This window comes from Ziziphus jujuba, chromosome 10 (assembly GCF_031755915.1).
Source record: "Ziziphus jujuba cultivar Dongzao chromosome 10, ASM3175591v1".
NCBI classification, from domain to species: Eukaryota; Viridiplantae; Streptophyta; class Magnoliopsida; order Rosales; family Rhamnaceae; genus Ziziphus; species Ziziphus jujuba.
In genome coordinates this window covers 1,863,211-1,877,098 of record NC_083388.1, presented here as the reverse complement: position 1 = coordinate 1,877,098, position 13,888 = coordinate 1,863,211, and the positions used below count along the sequence as shown (strand labels likewise).

At 31.4% G+C, this 13,888-nt stretch overlaps 2 protein-coding genes across 6 annotated transcripts; both read right to left on the bottom strand.

Moving 5' to 3' along the window:
• Positions 1 to 572: 572 nt before the first annotated feature.
• LOC107432924 (SNF1-related protein kinase regulatory subunit beta-1) lies at positions 573 to 5,398 on the bottom strand. 5 transcript variants are annotated; one of them, XM_016044145.4, is made up of 6 exons: positions 4,701 to 4,840; positions 3,964 to 4,018; positions 2,383 to 2,636; positions 1,627 to 1,805; positions 1,317 to 1,479; positions 573 to 1,063 (listed from the first exon to the last, which is right to left on the bottom strand). In XM_016044145.4, exons 3-6 carry the CDS (start codon positions 2,515 to 2,517, stop codon positions 746 to 748), a joined length of 795 nt encoding a protein of 264 aa, XP_015899631.2. In that variant the 5' UTR covers positions 2,518 to 2,636; positions 3,964 to 4,018; positions 4,701 to 4,840; the 3' UTR covers positions 573 to 745. The 5 variants fall into 5 exon arrangements, with proteins under 5 accessions (XP_015899631.2, XP_015899630.2, XP_024922337.2 ...); XM_016044144.4 differs by having other exon boundaries at positions 3,964 to 4,046; positions 4,701 to 4,837; XM_025066569.3 differs by having other exon boundaries at positions 3,964 to 4,025; positions 4,701 to 4,824.
• A 1,029-nt stretch (positions 5,399 to 6,427) lies between these two features.
• LOC107432911 (calmodulin-like protein 12) lies at positions 6,428 to 13,561 on the bottom strand. Its single transcript, XM_060811888.1, has 6 exons — positions 13,385 to 13,561; positions 12,895 to 13,267; positions 10,813 to 10,910; positions 9,261 to 9,378; positions 8,760 to 9,128; positions 6,428 to 6,725 (listed from the first exon to the last, which is right to left on the bottom strand). The coding sequence occupies exons 1-6, from the start codon at positions 13,458 to 13,460 to the stop codon at positions 6,596 to 6,598; spliced, it is 1,164 nt and encodes a 387-aa protein (XP_060667871.1). The 5' UTR covers positions 13,461 to 13,561; the 3' UTR covers positions 6,428 to 6,595.
• Between the last annotated feature and the right edge of the window lie 327 nt (positions 13,562 to 13,888).

The window sequence follows — 13,888 nt, the reverse complement described above, 5'->3', positions numbered from 1 at the left end:
CATTATACTCCCAATTTATGTATTTTGAAAATAAATTTAAAAAAATCCAAAACCATAGCCACATCACCGTGACCGAATACCTCCAGAGCCATTCCTTAACCTTTTATCAAAATGGAATCATATTTGAAATATAGACAAAGATATTCTACAAGAGGAACCGAAATAAACAGAGGATTTTGTGCAATAGAGCTCAAATGGAACCAGCAATTTTGAAATTTCAAGCATATATAATAAATTTTCTGATATGTTGTCCATTTGCCTCCATTTTTTTTTTTTTTTTTTGAGATAAAAGAGAGATTCACTCACATTTGTTGATATTGGTAGAAAAAAGAAATCACATAATTAAATTTCAATATATATATTTCTTTCTAAATAAATTTATATAACTGCTTGTATGTTTGATTTAGTATGTTCCCACTCCATATCCCGCATAAAAAGGATATTGAGGCAAATTGCTTTTCGTAATTTGAAGGAAGGAAAATTTCGATGAAGCAAAATCACTAAAAAATTATCTAAAATTGCATTACAACATAACAACGAGAACGAGTTTACTTAAAAAAAGAAAAAGAACATTGACAAGAGTTAAGACTGCTAAACCCGTTCCATTAAGCAAATGTACTTTCACAGCACGAGTGGAAAATACATTTCTAAAGTCATCTTTACAGAGTTGAGATCAAGGACCCAAAAAATTAAAAAAAAAAAAAAAAAAAAAAAAAAAAAACAGAAAAGAAAAAAAAGGTGGGATTTACTTTTTGAGTGGTTTGTAGAGGACAACAGTGACATATTTGGATTCAAACCTATGAGTTAAACCCAACGCAACCACAGATTGGGAGGGCCATCCTTTCTCCATAAAGAGGTGGTTGAGTACAACATGTTGGGGCTTCGAAGAAGAAGCCTCATCTGAATTCTCCATACCAAGGACGGTTAGATTGAGCTGGGATGGAACAATCGCTGGCTCTTTCGCAAAATCTTCCTCGGATGGAAATGCTTGACTGTAGGTAGAGTCAGGAGATGATGGTACATCAAACTCGGCTACACTATCAAGGATTTCTGGCACATAATCCTACAAAAAGCATAGAAGGATTGATCTCGTTTTAATAAATGCATTACGACAGTCCACCTCAATAAATTCACACCTCAAATAAAAAGAAACAAAAAGCAGATGGTTATGCGGCTCATGTATGGCAGGTATAAGATATTTACACATTATTTGACTGCTTAAGGTGCCTTGTTAACTTAACTTGCACACTAGGAAAATCAAAACCGTGGGAGAAGGAAAAAAAAAGAGCAGTGACAATGTATGATAAAGTACATACATGAACATCAAGAAGATTACAGATACGACCCATCTCATCAGCTTCAAAGGGAAGTTCTGGGATGTATCTCGATTCACCATCAACAATGAACTTATAGTGGTATAAACCAGATGGCAGGACCATGAGAACTGCAAAATCTTTACCAGATCTCTGCAATGTTCTCCTGCGAAACACAGGTATAATAACTTTTAGCATGGTTGTTGCAGATACAAAATTTTCCAGCCACTGAAATAGCAGTTCATATGTCTCAACAAGCATTCTCAACAAGCATTATTGAGTTCTTGTTCATCATGAATGGTAAAACGGTTACCTAGAGTTCCAGTTATCCCAAGATCCCTCCACAGCAACATTGCTACCATCATAGCTCCATGTAATCATGGTAGGAATTCCTCGCTCTGGAGGAGAATCACCAGCATCACGAGAATTGTTCTGCCACATTTGAGGGTACAAGGGAGATCCATCACCCCTTCGCAATGGAGCTACTGGAACCTGCAAACATGCATAAGCCAACTATTTTCAAATCCTATTAAGATATTTCCATCTACAGGTCAAGGTAACCGGCCATTCCCCTAAATCACTCAACAGGAGACAACTATTAATTTCCCTTCAACACTTCTCACCAGCCTGCACTGAAACTATGAAGACCATTGCACCAATATTTATATACTATATAAAGCAAATTACTGATATGTTGAAATGGCAGCTATGTCTATTAAGCATTAAATAAATATACTTGAAAGTAATAAAATGTAATACTTAGATCTATGTTTTATGCTTTCCTATTTGGCTCATCACTGTTATACAGTACTACAAAAGAATCAAATCTATTACCAAAAAGAAACAAAAGAATCAAATCAAACAAGGAAAATACAATTTTTCTATATTCAATGTCCAAAAAAACAACTTTTTACTTCTGGACCGGTTATCTCACAAGCATACTCCCCACATATAAGAACATGTTCCCTAGTTTACCATTTGTGGGAAACACCCTGAGCATTAGGAAACACCCTGAGCATTAGAATGTACATATATAATGTCTCTCTGCCTTTCGAATTGTATTCCTTACATAGCTATTATGGATCAGATGGTTTTGGAGTATCCAAGTTTCATAGGGCTGAACCCGCCAACCGAAAACACTTCCTTTCAGTTTGATAGTACACTTGTGCCGGTAGACCAGAATCAAATCCCACACAAACCACATGGAGTATTCTTTGGTCTCCAGAGTGATGACAATTGAACTTCCATTAAAAATATGAAATGAAGCTTATCCACTGTGTGCAAAACTGGGTGGTTGGTTGACAATGGTACACGTAGCCATCCCTTAGTCAAGAAATTTAAAATCAAGCAAGAGAAAAACAAAGTTGTACAGTAAAATGGATCCTTCACACAATCATCAGTGAGTTGAATTGTACTCATTAAAGCTAAGGCACCCAAAGATATGATGAAAACTATTTGAAATCCCAAAAACTCAAAATTCAAACATAACCAGGTTCAATAAAATAAACACACAAGGTACACTTAAGATCTATCAACTAGATTACTCAACTGACTGTTTATTTTGGTTAAAGAGAATAAAATCATACAACATGATAATTAATCACTTCAGCTCGGACAAATCCACAACAAGAGTCAGCTCTTCTTTATGCCATATCAACTAATATTAAGATTTAAGAGTGACCAACTAAGAGACATAAATGGGAAAAAATTATGATTACAGTTGCATCAAACAATCAGTAAAAAAGTAATTAAAAGCAGATAGGCATTTGTATGACCAAATATAAAATCCTTCACCCTAGAAGAATTACAATTTTTCAGAAAATTAAATGATAGAAAGATATATTAATTAAAGATTCCAGAATATTTTCCTAAGAATTATAGTATTATTGTCTACTAAACACTGAGGCACAAGAACATCTTTAACGCCTTTTATTTCACAAGATATGAATCTGCGACCAGTTTATTTATTAGACAAGGCAAGCAAAAGGAAAGAATTCAATACTTGACTAATAAAATTATTAAACTTAACAATTCATACTCAAGCGAACTCATTGAAAAGAAGAAAATAGAATTGATTCAAAGAGAACAAGTACTGAATTTGACGCATGCATATATAACAATAGTATAGACAAAGAAGCATATTACCAGAATTCAGGGTTTTTACTCTTATCCCTCTTGATAATTTTTTTAATTTTGTCAAAGTCCTAATTAAAAGCAAAAACAATGTTACTCTACCGTGCAAGATAGCAGCTCAATTTAATTGCTAAAGGGACAAACTTAATAATAAGGCCAAATTAGCTAATTTTCTTTCACTTACTCATACAATATATATTCACCAAAAAAAAAAAAAAAAAGAAAAAAAAAAGGGGGGGATATTCTCTGTTACACAAGTTCCGATCCATGCAAATATTGACACGCCAATGCTAAAGGGGAATTGTTTACCACTCTATCTTGCTATATAGACAAAAACGAGAATAGTGAGCTATTATACTTCCTATCGACATTCAAATGGCAAATAGTGTATTCACTAGAGAAAATTCCAGAAACACATGCATGTGGCATGGATTTGCCAATCAACGAAGTAAAATAAATAAGCACTCTACATTTGACAAGCAAAGGTTCTCGTATTAAAATGAAGCATCAGACTTACATGGAACCACAACTAAGCTGCATGGAAGCCGCATAACATTGACTGACATCATATCCTGTAAACTATGAACAAATGTGTGACATCTGTAAAATTTAGACCCAATCAATAAGCTAAGCTAGCCAAGCACTGCAACACTAGACAAATGAAAGTTACTATGAACAAATGTGTGACATCTGTAAAATTTAGACCCAATCAATAAGCTAAGCTAGCCAAGCACTGCAACACTAGACAAATGAAAGTTCTCACATTGAAAGAAAGCAACAGTCTAACATGGAACCACAACTAAGATGTAAGAAAGTCGCATAACACTGAAATTAACGTACAAATATTCAACAAAATTCAATCCCATTTTTATTTTTATATGTAACATTTCCTTTTTCTATCTAAAGCTTTGCATGACCATTTTTCAAACTATAAAAGGAGGAAGCATGGACTATAAGGATATACAATGGTGATAAGGAACACTGAAAAATGAATGCAATTTCCATATTAGTTGATTCATTTCCTTCTATAACTATTTGTACATCATAATAGCTCTATCATACAAACAATATCTTTTAAAACTTAGTCGAAATATATCTCGTAAACCCTCTAAAAGCTTCTACTCCCAAGATCATTGAAATTTTCAATCAAATTCGCATTCAGATAACCAAACGAAATCCATCATACATGAGAACTAAGAAACCGTACATTCACATATACGTACATAGAAAAAGAACAAAGATAAAGCAAAAAACCTGAGAGCCGAACAAGATCGGAGAAACGGCGCGTCTGGGACTTCCAGGGGGAGTGTTGTTTTCCATGAACTCAGAAGAGGCCATGCGACCAGGAGGAGCCGGCGCGTAGCCGCCACGCATCCCGAAATCGCCGTTGGATCGTCCTCCGTTAAGACTATCATCGTCACCGTTCCTTCCATTGGCTCCTTCGTCTCTACCGTTGGCATTCCCCATAGCCAAAAGCCTTTCTTTTTTTTTTTTTTTCCTCCACCTATTTCTTCTCTGCGTTTCCTTTTTAAGCCTCCTTCCCTCTCTCTCTCTCTCTCTCACCTCACAGAGATCCACCAACTACTCAAAAAACTTATTTTATTCACCTATAAAATACATATAATATACATACATATATATCTATACATTATATCTACACATTATAAATATATATACGTACGAAATACGCAGGGAAGGGACCGTGGTGGATGGTGGAAGGTAGCCGATGCTAGAGTTTTTCCTTCTTTTTTTTTTTTTTTTTTGTTTGTTTGTTAGTCGGAGTTTAGGTTCGGCGACTGAGAGTCTGACACGGCAGCGACGTGAGACAACGCGGTTGACCGGCTCCGATCGCGAAATCTGATATGTGAGAATATTTGCAGATAGATAGAGAGAGAGAGAGAGAGAGATGGGTGCGTGCGTGGATAGATTAGATCAGGGGGTATGTTGTGGGGGACCCACCCGTAGGTAATATCAGACGCTTTTGGTTGCTTTTGCTCGCGTGAGTTTATCCGGTAGAATTGTTGGCTGGATAAACATGAAAACCATGACGGGAGGTGGGTCCCGCTTGGGCCTGTACCCACAGGTTTTCATTTTTATTTTATTTTTTATATTTTTTTATGCCGTTGTTATTGACACCAGGGTCCGTGGAACGGGGCGCCCCGTTTTCTCTAAAAGAACAATCGCCGCTTTCTTTTTCATTCTTCTTTTTTTTTTTTTCTTTTTTTTTTTATGTGGATTTGGGTTTTATTTTATATACTACGTCTTCTTTTTTTGAAAAAGTTTGTTTTATGCTATTTTTTGTTTTATTATTATCATTATTTTGCAAATTTTTATTATGTTTCATGCTTTTAAATTGTAAATTTTTTCAATCACTATTGCTCCTAATGCATAATGGTAGTTAACGGTGTTAAATTTCTGGCTACAATGACAAAAATATCCTTTCACAGTGATGAAAGTAAGTGCTTGACAGTGAGTTCATTGTCTTGTTTGTTTTCTTTTAATTGTCTTGGTGTCCTGGTTTCCTTCTAATTTCTATAATATAAATATTACTAGTATTGTTTGGATATGAAAAAAAATAAAATAAAAAATTAGCCAATTAAAGTAAACGCCTAGTTGGAAGTATAAAAGGGTAAATTTGTCATTTCAATTTTTGCTCGGGTTGACTAAACCAAAATGAAGGTTGAAGGTGTACTATAGGTGAAAAATTGAAATACACACGAGGTTAATATGAAAAAGTGATCAAACGTGTAATTTTCCCACACCTTCACTTTATTTATACTCCAACTCAGACTTGATGAGCAACAGAAAATTCTTCTGTTTTTTTGTGTTTTTTTTTTTTTTCCCCCTCAAAAAAGTTTTGGTTGTTGTTTTAAAGTCAAAAAAAGAACGTGCAAGTAGTTGGTTTTACAGTAACTTTTTTTGTTTCCTGTAGAATTAAATTTTTATAGTGCAGCTGAAGCTGAAAGTGGTTGCAACAAATAGAAAGGCAAAGATATTAATCACGTTTTTTATTATATCGGAAATTAAAATCACAAGCTTATACAAGTAGAAAATTCGGTCCATTTTGATATGATGTATCTTAATGGGTAAAACCCAAATAATATACAATTATCATGATATTGGGAACCATATATTTGTAATAATTGAATTTAGAGGATTGGACAACGTTGTTTAACTTGGGGTTTATTGCTGCTCTTGCCATTTCCTTCTTTCCAATAAGTGCTTCCCTTGCTCTTCTCTTCAAATTTCTTTTGCCTTCTTCTGTTATTCATCACCAAACTCAAAAAAATTTAGGTTTAATCATTTCTATTATAATGATTATAAAAAAAAAGTTTGAGAATCTCAATCAGAAATATGTTAAAAATTAATTTCAGAAAGAGAAAATTGAGGATGGGTGAGGTGTTTGTACATTCAAAACCAAAACCAATTTTTACTCGTGAAAAAAATTATTGATTTGGTAAGAAATCTAGCTTATTAATACCTAAATTCAAGATGTGGATAGTACATTCAATTATCAAATTAGAACAGTCATAAATTTAAAATCCTTAAAATGATAACCTAATGAAAATAAAATAAAACATAAAAAACGAAGAAAATTAAAGGTATGTAAGTGCTATGCATGCAATAAAATTTGGTATAAGTTAATATAGTCATGAGTTCTCGATTCTTTTTCTTATATAAGTAACAAAAGAAAATAAAGTATAGAAACTTATGAAGGTGTTTGAGGAAGAATACATATAGCCTCTCGGAAAAGATTAAAAAAAAAAAAAAAGAGGTTGAGGATGAATGATAAGAAAATTAATTCAAAAACCAAAATAAATGTATTTTCTTTACACATCTATGTAACAAAGTGTCTCCCGGCCCAACCAACAAAAAATAAGAAAGGCATATGAATCTATAGATTTTCTATTATTTCTTGTAAAGATTGAGATCCGTATTCTCTAATTCTATTTACCATTTGTGAGAATACTCTTCTGACTGATCTATCTATATATATATATATATATATACATGTACATATATTTTTTTGGTGAAATGATCTATCTATTTATATACCTTTTATACTGTCTTCCAAAGATCATTATCGATCACATTCATTCAAGAAATAAAAAAGTGCAAATTAGTGTACGTCGTAGGGTAGAATTTCATTTTATACAATCTAAAAAAGCAAAGAATTTCACTTTTCAATAAATTTGGGGCCTCAAAAAAAAAAAAAAAAAAAAAAAAAAAAAAAAAACTAGACCACCTGTGCGAATTCCACATTTTTTTATGAGAAAAAGTTTATATTCCTAATTCTCACCACTTATGAGGATAAAAAATGAGAAAGTGAAGATTACTAGATAATGGACAAATCTTAAACATGGTGATAATATTCCGAATTCTTACCATTGAAAATACCCCATTTTTTTCTTAAAAAAAAAAAAAAATACCCAACTTCTAGAGAGTGATTGATCACTGACAATTTTGTTTATTTTTAATTTTTGCGTCAAGAATATATGAGATGCGAGATATTCATATATATATATATATATATATATATTTGACAACAGTTGGTTTGTTGGTCTCAAATATTATTTTTGTTTTTAATGGCATTTTATTTGTTAGTTATTGTATATACCAAATATATTGAGCATATGTAATTAACAACTCTAAAAAAAAAAAAAAAAATACAAAAATCATAACCATGTGATATAGAGGAAAAACAAAATAGAAGAAACAAATTATCAAATACAGTGGAGTAATATTTAGGGTAAAAAAAGAAGTGGAAGTACAATGAAGATACAAAATAGGTATTTTTTTATTTTATTTTTTTGTTTAACACAGAATGATGAGACAGAAAATTGCAGAGTTATTTTTAAAAGCATATTATAAGAGGAAGAAAAGAAAACAAGAGAAGTAAATGGTCATAAAGCCATGAGAAGCTCCATACAACAAAGGTAAACAAAAACTCTGGTATACTATAACAATAATTGTTATCCAAAAAACAAAAATTAACCATTGTTTCTAGGTTCATATTTCATAATACTTGATAGAAAAAAAAAATACTAAATTTATTAGATACACTACCAAACAATTAGTATCCTATTATAAATATGAATCAAAGTTCAAACAAACATAAAACAAGTACATATTACTACCAACGAAAAAAAAGAGAAAAAATAGAGGCAAGAAAAGAGACAAACAAGCAAACCAAGTTTTTCTGTTTTAAGTTTGTGGGATATATTATCCCTAATTACATCAAACTAGGTTCAGTTACCCAGTAAATAAAAATTTGAAACTTGATATAAATATACAGAGAGGTTGGTTACTTACTTGGCCATTATAACTTCGACAAAATCTTTGTAGTTGATTTGGCCATCCCCATCAGTATCAGCCTTATTAACCATCTCATTAATTTCCTCTTCAGTTAGCTTCTCACGAATATTTGCCATAACATGTCGAAGCTCAGCCGCGGAAATGAAGCCGTTTTGATCTCTGTCGAACACACTGAAAGCTTCCTTGAGCTCTTCCTCAGCAGCACTGTTCTGCTTTCGAGCAACTATTTGAGCGAAGTCTGAAAAGGCAATTGTACCATTCTCATCCACATCCCCATAATTCACCATTTCTTGAAGCTCTGCCTCTGTAGGACTTAGGCCTAGAGTCCGCATAGCATTCCCAAGCTCGCTGGCTCTAATACAACCAGGCCAAAAAATATGTATAATTAATATAATATATATATGTATATATTCAACAATCTCAGAATATTATATTGGAATTTATAGAGATTTATAGAAGTTAATCAAAAGATAGAGAGGGAGATGAGATAGAAGACCACTGCCATCCTTGTTGAAGATGTTGAAGGCCTCTTTGATCTCATTCATTTGTTCTTCAGATAATAAGTCGGCCATGGTTGATTGGTGTTTTGGGAGCCAGAGCAAATGGAATGTGTGTTCTATTCAATGTTTAACTAGGAAATAAAGCAAAACGAAATCGATTATATGGTTTTTATAAATACTTCTTCAAGTATAAAGAGACTATAGTTCTTTGTTTGCAACATGGAAAACCAAGATAGAGGGATATGCCATTTATAAATATTAAAAAAGATTAAATTAAAATTATATAAAATAAAATAAAAACATAAAAAAAAAAAACAAAAAAACAAAAACAAAAGGTGGTGGTCCACAGGCATATGATTCTTTCTCATCCACTACACCACAAGTAATCCTTCTTCTCATTTACTTCATAAAATAACTAGAAGGATAACAATATATGGCCTGGCGACAATTTTTTTATTAAGACTTTACAATTTCACAATATGTCATTATTTATGACTTGAAATTTGAAGCAACACAAACTTTTTTGTTAATAAAGAATTAAATAATCTGCAACAAAAATATTTATTTATATTTATAGACTTGTTCTAGTAGTGGTAAAACTCTTAAAAATACACATTTAAGTTGTACATGGATCTGACCAGATATAGATGAATATATTGTAATATCTCTAACCAAAAAAAAAAAAAAAAAGAATGCAAACAAAAAGAGAATAAAATAAATAAAGAATCAAATAATGGTGAAACTTCAAAATAATAATAATTATTGTTATAATTAATTTCTTTTTTTTTTTACATATGTTATTATTATTATCATTACTGGAAATTTGGGTTACATCTCCTTTTAAATTGCAATTTTTTTTTTCCACTAATACTCCTAATGCATATGGTAGTTAATGGTTTTTAATTTCAGGTCACAATGACTAAAATATCCTCTTATAATGATGATACCAAGTGCTTAACATATTAATAGTTTCGTTTGGATATAAAAAAAATTAGCCAATTGAAGTTAACGCTTAGTTACAAGTATAAAAGGGTAAATATGTCATTTTAAAGTTTTATTTGGTTGACCAAAATTTTAAACAAGATTTGACTAAAATGAAGTTTGAAGGGGTGCTATTAGTGGAAAAATTAAAATACACACAAGGGTAGGTAAATATGAAAAAAGTAGTTGAACATGCAATTTTTCCAACCTTATTAGCTTTTTATTTATACTCCAACTCAGATTGGATGAGAAAATGAAAACTGTTCTGTTCTGTTTTTCCTCAAAAAGTTTTCACTGTTTGTTTGTTCAAAACCGAAAGAATGTCGAGTAGTTGGGGTCTGTAGCCGAAGGTGAAAGTAATTCCAACAAAAAGAAAGGCAGATATTTTGAACAAGTGGGAATTAACATCACAAAAGGTTATACAAATGGACAACTAGGTCCATTTTGACATGATATGTGTATCTTAATGGGAAAAACCCAAATAACATATTACGATTATCATGATATTTCGAAACCATATGATAATTGTTAACATAATTGAATTTAGAGGATTGTACAATCACGACAACCTTGTTTATTACGCGACCGTTTTTTGCAGCTACTGTCATTTCCTCCATTACAAGTCTTGCTTCCCTTGCTTATCTCTTCTGATTTCTTTAGCCTTCTTCTGTTATGCATTGCCAAATTCAAACATTAGTTCTATGTTTAACATTTCAATTATATTCATTAAAACAAAAAAAAAAAAAAAAAAAAGAAACCAAAGTTTGAGATTTCATCAATCAGAAAAATGTTGAAAATTAATTTCAGAAAGAGAAAATGGAAGATTGGGAATGTGTTTGTACATTCAAGACCAATTTTTAGTTATGAAAAAAATGTATTGATTTGGTAAGAAATCTAGATTATTAATATCTAAATTCTAGATGTGGATATAGTATATTCCCGATATCATTATCATATTAGAACAGTCATGCATTTAAAGGCTTAAGAATATCGAAGAAAATAGATGGTTTTACCTAATGAATTTAAATAAAACATAAAAAAAAAAAACAAAGAAAATTAAAGGTATATACTGCTATATATTTTTATATGCAAAAAAATTTGGGATAAGTTAATTTGATCATGAATTCTTGGTTACTTTTCGAAAATAAAAAAGTGGAAAGTAAGGAAGGTGTTTGAGGAAGAACATATATAGCCACTAGAAAAAACAAAACGTAAAAACTTTTAGAGGATGAATGATATGAAAATTAATTCGAAAAAAGCATTTTCTTTACACATCTAAGGAACAAAGCGTTTCCCACTCCATCCAACAAAAAGAAAAAAGCATTAGAATCTTTAGATTTTAATTATCTCTTGTAAAGATTGAGATCCATATTCTCTAATTATATTTCCTATTTGTAAGAATATTCTTCTAATTGATCTATCTATTTACATAGCTTCTATAATGTCTTCCAAAGAGCATCATCGATCACGTTCATTCAGGAAATAAAAAAGTGCAAATTAGTACTTCATAGCATAGAATTTCATTTTATTCACCAAAAAAAGCATAGAATTTAATTTTTCAATAAATTTGGCATCTAAAAAAGGAAAAAGACTAGACCACCACCTGTCTGACCCACATTTTTTTTTTTATGAGAAAAAAATTATGTTCCTAATTCTCATCACTTTTGAGGGGAAAAAAATATTAGAAAGTGAAGATCACTAGATAACGGAAACACATCTCAAATACAAGACATACGCTTTAACTGGAAAATATTCCAAATTCTTACTTTTGAAAACACTCAACTTCTAAAAAGTGATTTAACAATTTTATTATTTTTTATTTTTCGCCTTAAGAATGTGTGGCATTCTAGATTTGAAAACATTTGACAACATTGGGTATGTTGGTCTCAAACATTATTTTTGTTTTTCATGTCATTTATTTTTTTAATATTATATATATACCAAAAATATTGAGTATGTGAAATAACAACTCTAAAGAAAAACATACACAAAAATCATAACCATATTATAAGATGAAAAACAAAATACAAGAACAAATGATCAAATACAGTGGGAGTAATATTTAGGGGGGAAAAAAGAAGTGGAAAGCACAACGAAGGCACAAAATAGGTAGATTTTCTTTTTCTTTTCCCTTTTTTTTTTTTTCCTTTTTTCTTTTGGATAAGTAACGATCAAACAGGAAATTGCACAAACATTTTAAAACGCATTGAAGCAATATATATATATATATATATATATATTTGATAAGAGGAAGAAAATAAACAAGAGAAGCAAATAATCACTACGCCAAGAAGTTTCATATAATAAGTGTACCAAAGACTTTGACATACCATATTTAACAACACTATAGTCACTTAAAAAGCACAAACTATTAAAACCCTCATCAATAAAAACCTAAAGTATAATAATTTCCACAACCTAAACTATATCTAGCTTAGTTCATGGACAATAAACATAAACAAGTATATATTACCACAAAATATGAGGACAAACAAGCAAACGAGACTTTTTGGTTTAAATTTGATGAAAGTTCCAATTATATATAATTTAAGCGATATATTATCAGAATTATATGCGATTGGAGGCAAATTGCCCAACCCAATAGATAAAAATTTGAAAATTGATATAAAATATTATAGAGAGGTTCTTACCTGGCTGCTATCATGACTTTGACAAACTCTTTGTAGTTGATTTCGCCATCTCCATCAACATCTGCCTCACGAATCATCTCATTAATTTGGTCATCCGTTAGCTTCTCACCAAGATTTGTCATAACATTTCGAAGCTCAGCTGCCGAAATGAAGCCGTTCTGATCTTTGTCAAACACACTGAAAGCTTCCTTGAGCTCTTCCTCAGCAGCACTGTCCTTAAGCTTCCGAGCCATTATTTCAAGGAATTCTGGAAACTCAATTGTACCATTATTATCCACATCCACATCAGTCACCATTTGTCGAAGCTCTGCCTCTGTAACGTTTTGGCCTAGAGACCTCATAATATTTCCAAGCTCGCTGGTTGTGATACAACCTGACCAAATATATACATATAATATTAAACAACCTCAGAAAATTATAATATTGTAATATATATATATATATATATATATAGATGTAGAAATTAAGGGAAGGTGATGAGAAAGAAGACCATTGCCATCCTTGTCAAAGAGGGTGAAAGCCTCTTTGAACTCGGCGATTTGTTCCTCAGATAGTATATCGGCCATGGTTGATTGGTGTTTTGGGAGCCAAAAAATGGAATGTGTTTTTGTGCAATGTTGTGGAAAATGAACCAAAAACGAAATTAAACGGTTTTTATAAATACTTCTTCAAAGACATGGAAACTAGTTCTGTTTGCAACATGGAAAACCAACAAAGAGGAATATGCTATTTTTAAATATTAAAAAAAAAAAAAAGAAAAAAGAAAAAAGAGGGTGGAGGTGGTCCATACTCCAAAGGCATATGATTCTTTCTCATCCACCACAGCGCAAGTAATCCCTTCCTTTTGTTTTAATAATTACTTGTTTTACAATGTGCCTTCCTTCATCGCATTTAATTTGTAATATAATTGAAGGTTGAATATATATTAACTATACTAATCGTGTGACAAATTTGTTATTTACTTACAAATTTTTTTGACTTCACAATTTTTTAA

Coding starts and splice junctions, on each gene's coding strand:
- LOC107432924 (XM_016044143.4), bottom strand. CDS start 4,913: ATGGGGAATGCCAACGGTAGAGACGAAGGAGCCAATGGAAGGAACGGT. Junction 1,480..1,626: donor TGGGATAACTGGAACTCTAG/GTAACCGTTTTA, acceptor TGTGTTTCGCAG/GAGAACATTGCAGAGATCTG. Junction 1,064..1,316: donor GTAATCTTCTTGATGTTCAT/GTATGTACTTTA, acceptor TGCTTTTTGTAG/GATTATGTGCCAGAAATCCT.
- LOC107432911 (XM_060811888.1), bottom strand. CDS start 13,460: ATGGCCGATATACTATCTGAGGAACAAATCGCCGAGTTCAAAGAGGCT. Junction 10,911..12,894: donor AAAGTCATGATAGCAGCCAG/GTAAGAACCTCT, acceptor AATGCATAACAG/AAGAAGGCTAAAGAAATCAG. Junction 9,129..9,260: donor ATCTTCAACAAGGATGGCAG/TGGTCTTCTATC, acceptor TATTTTTTGGCC/TGGTTGTATTAGAGCCAGCG.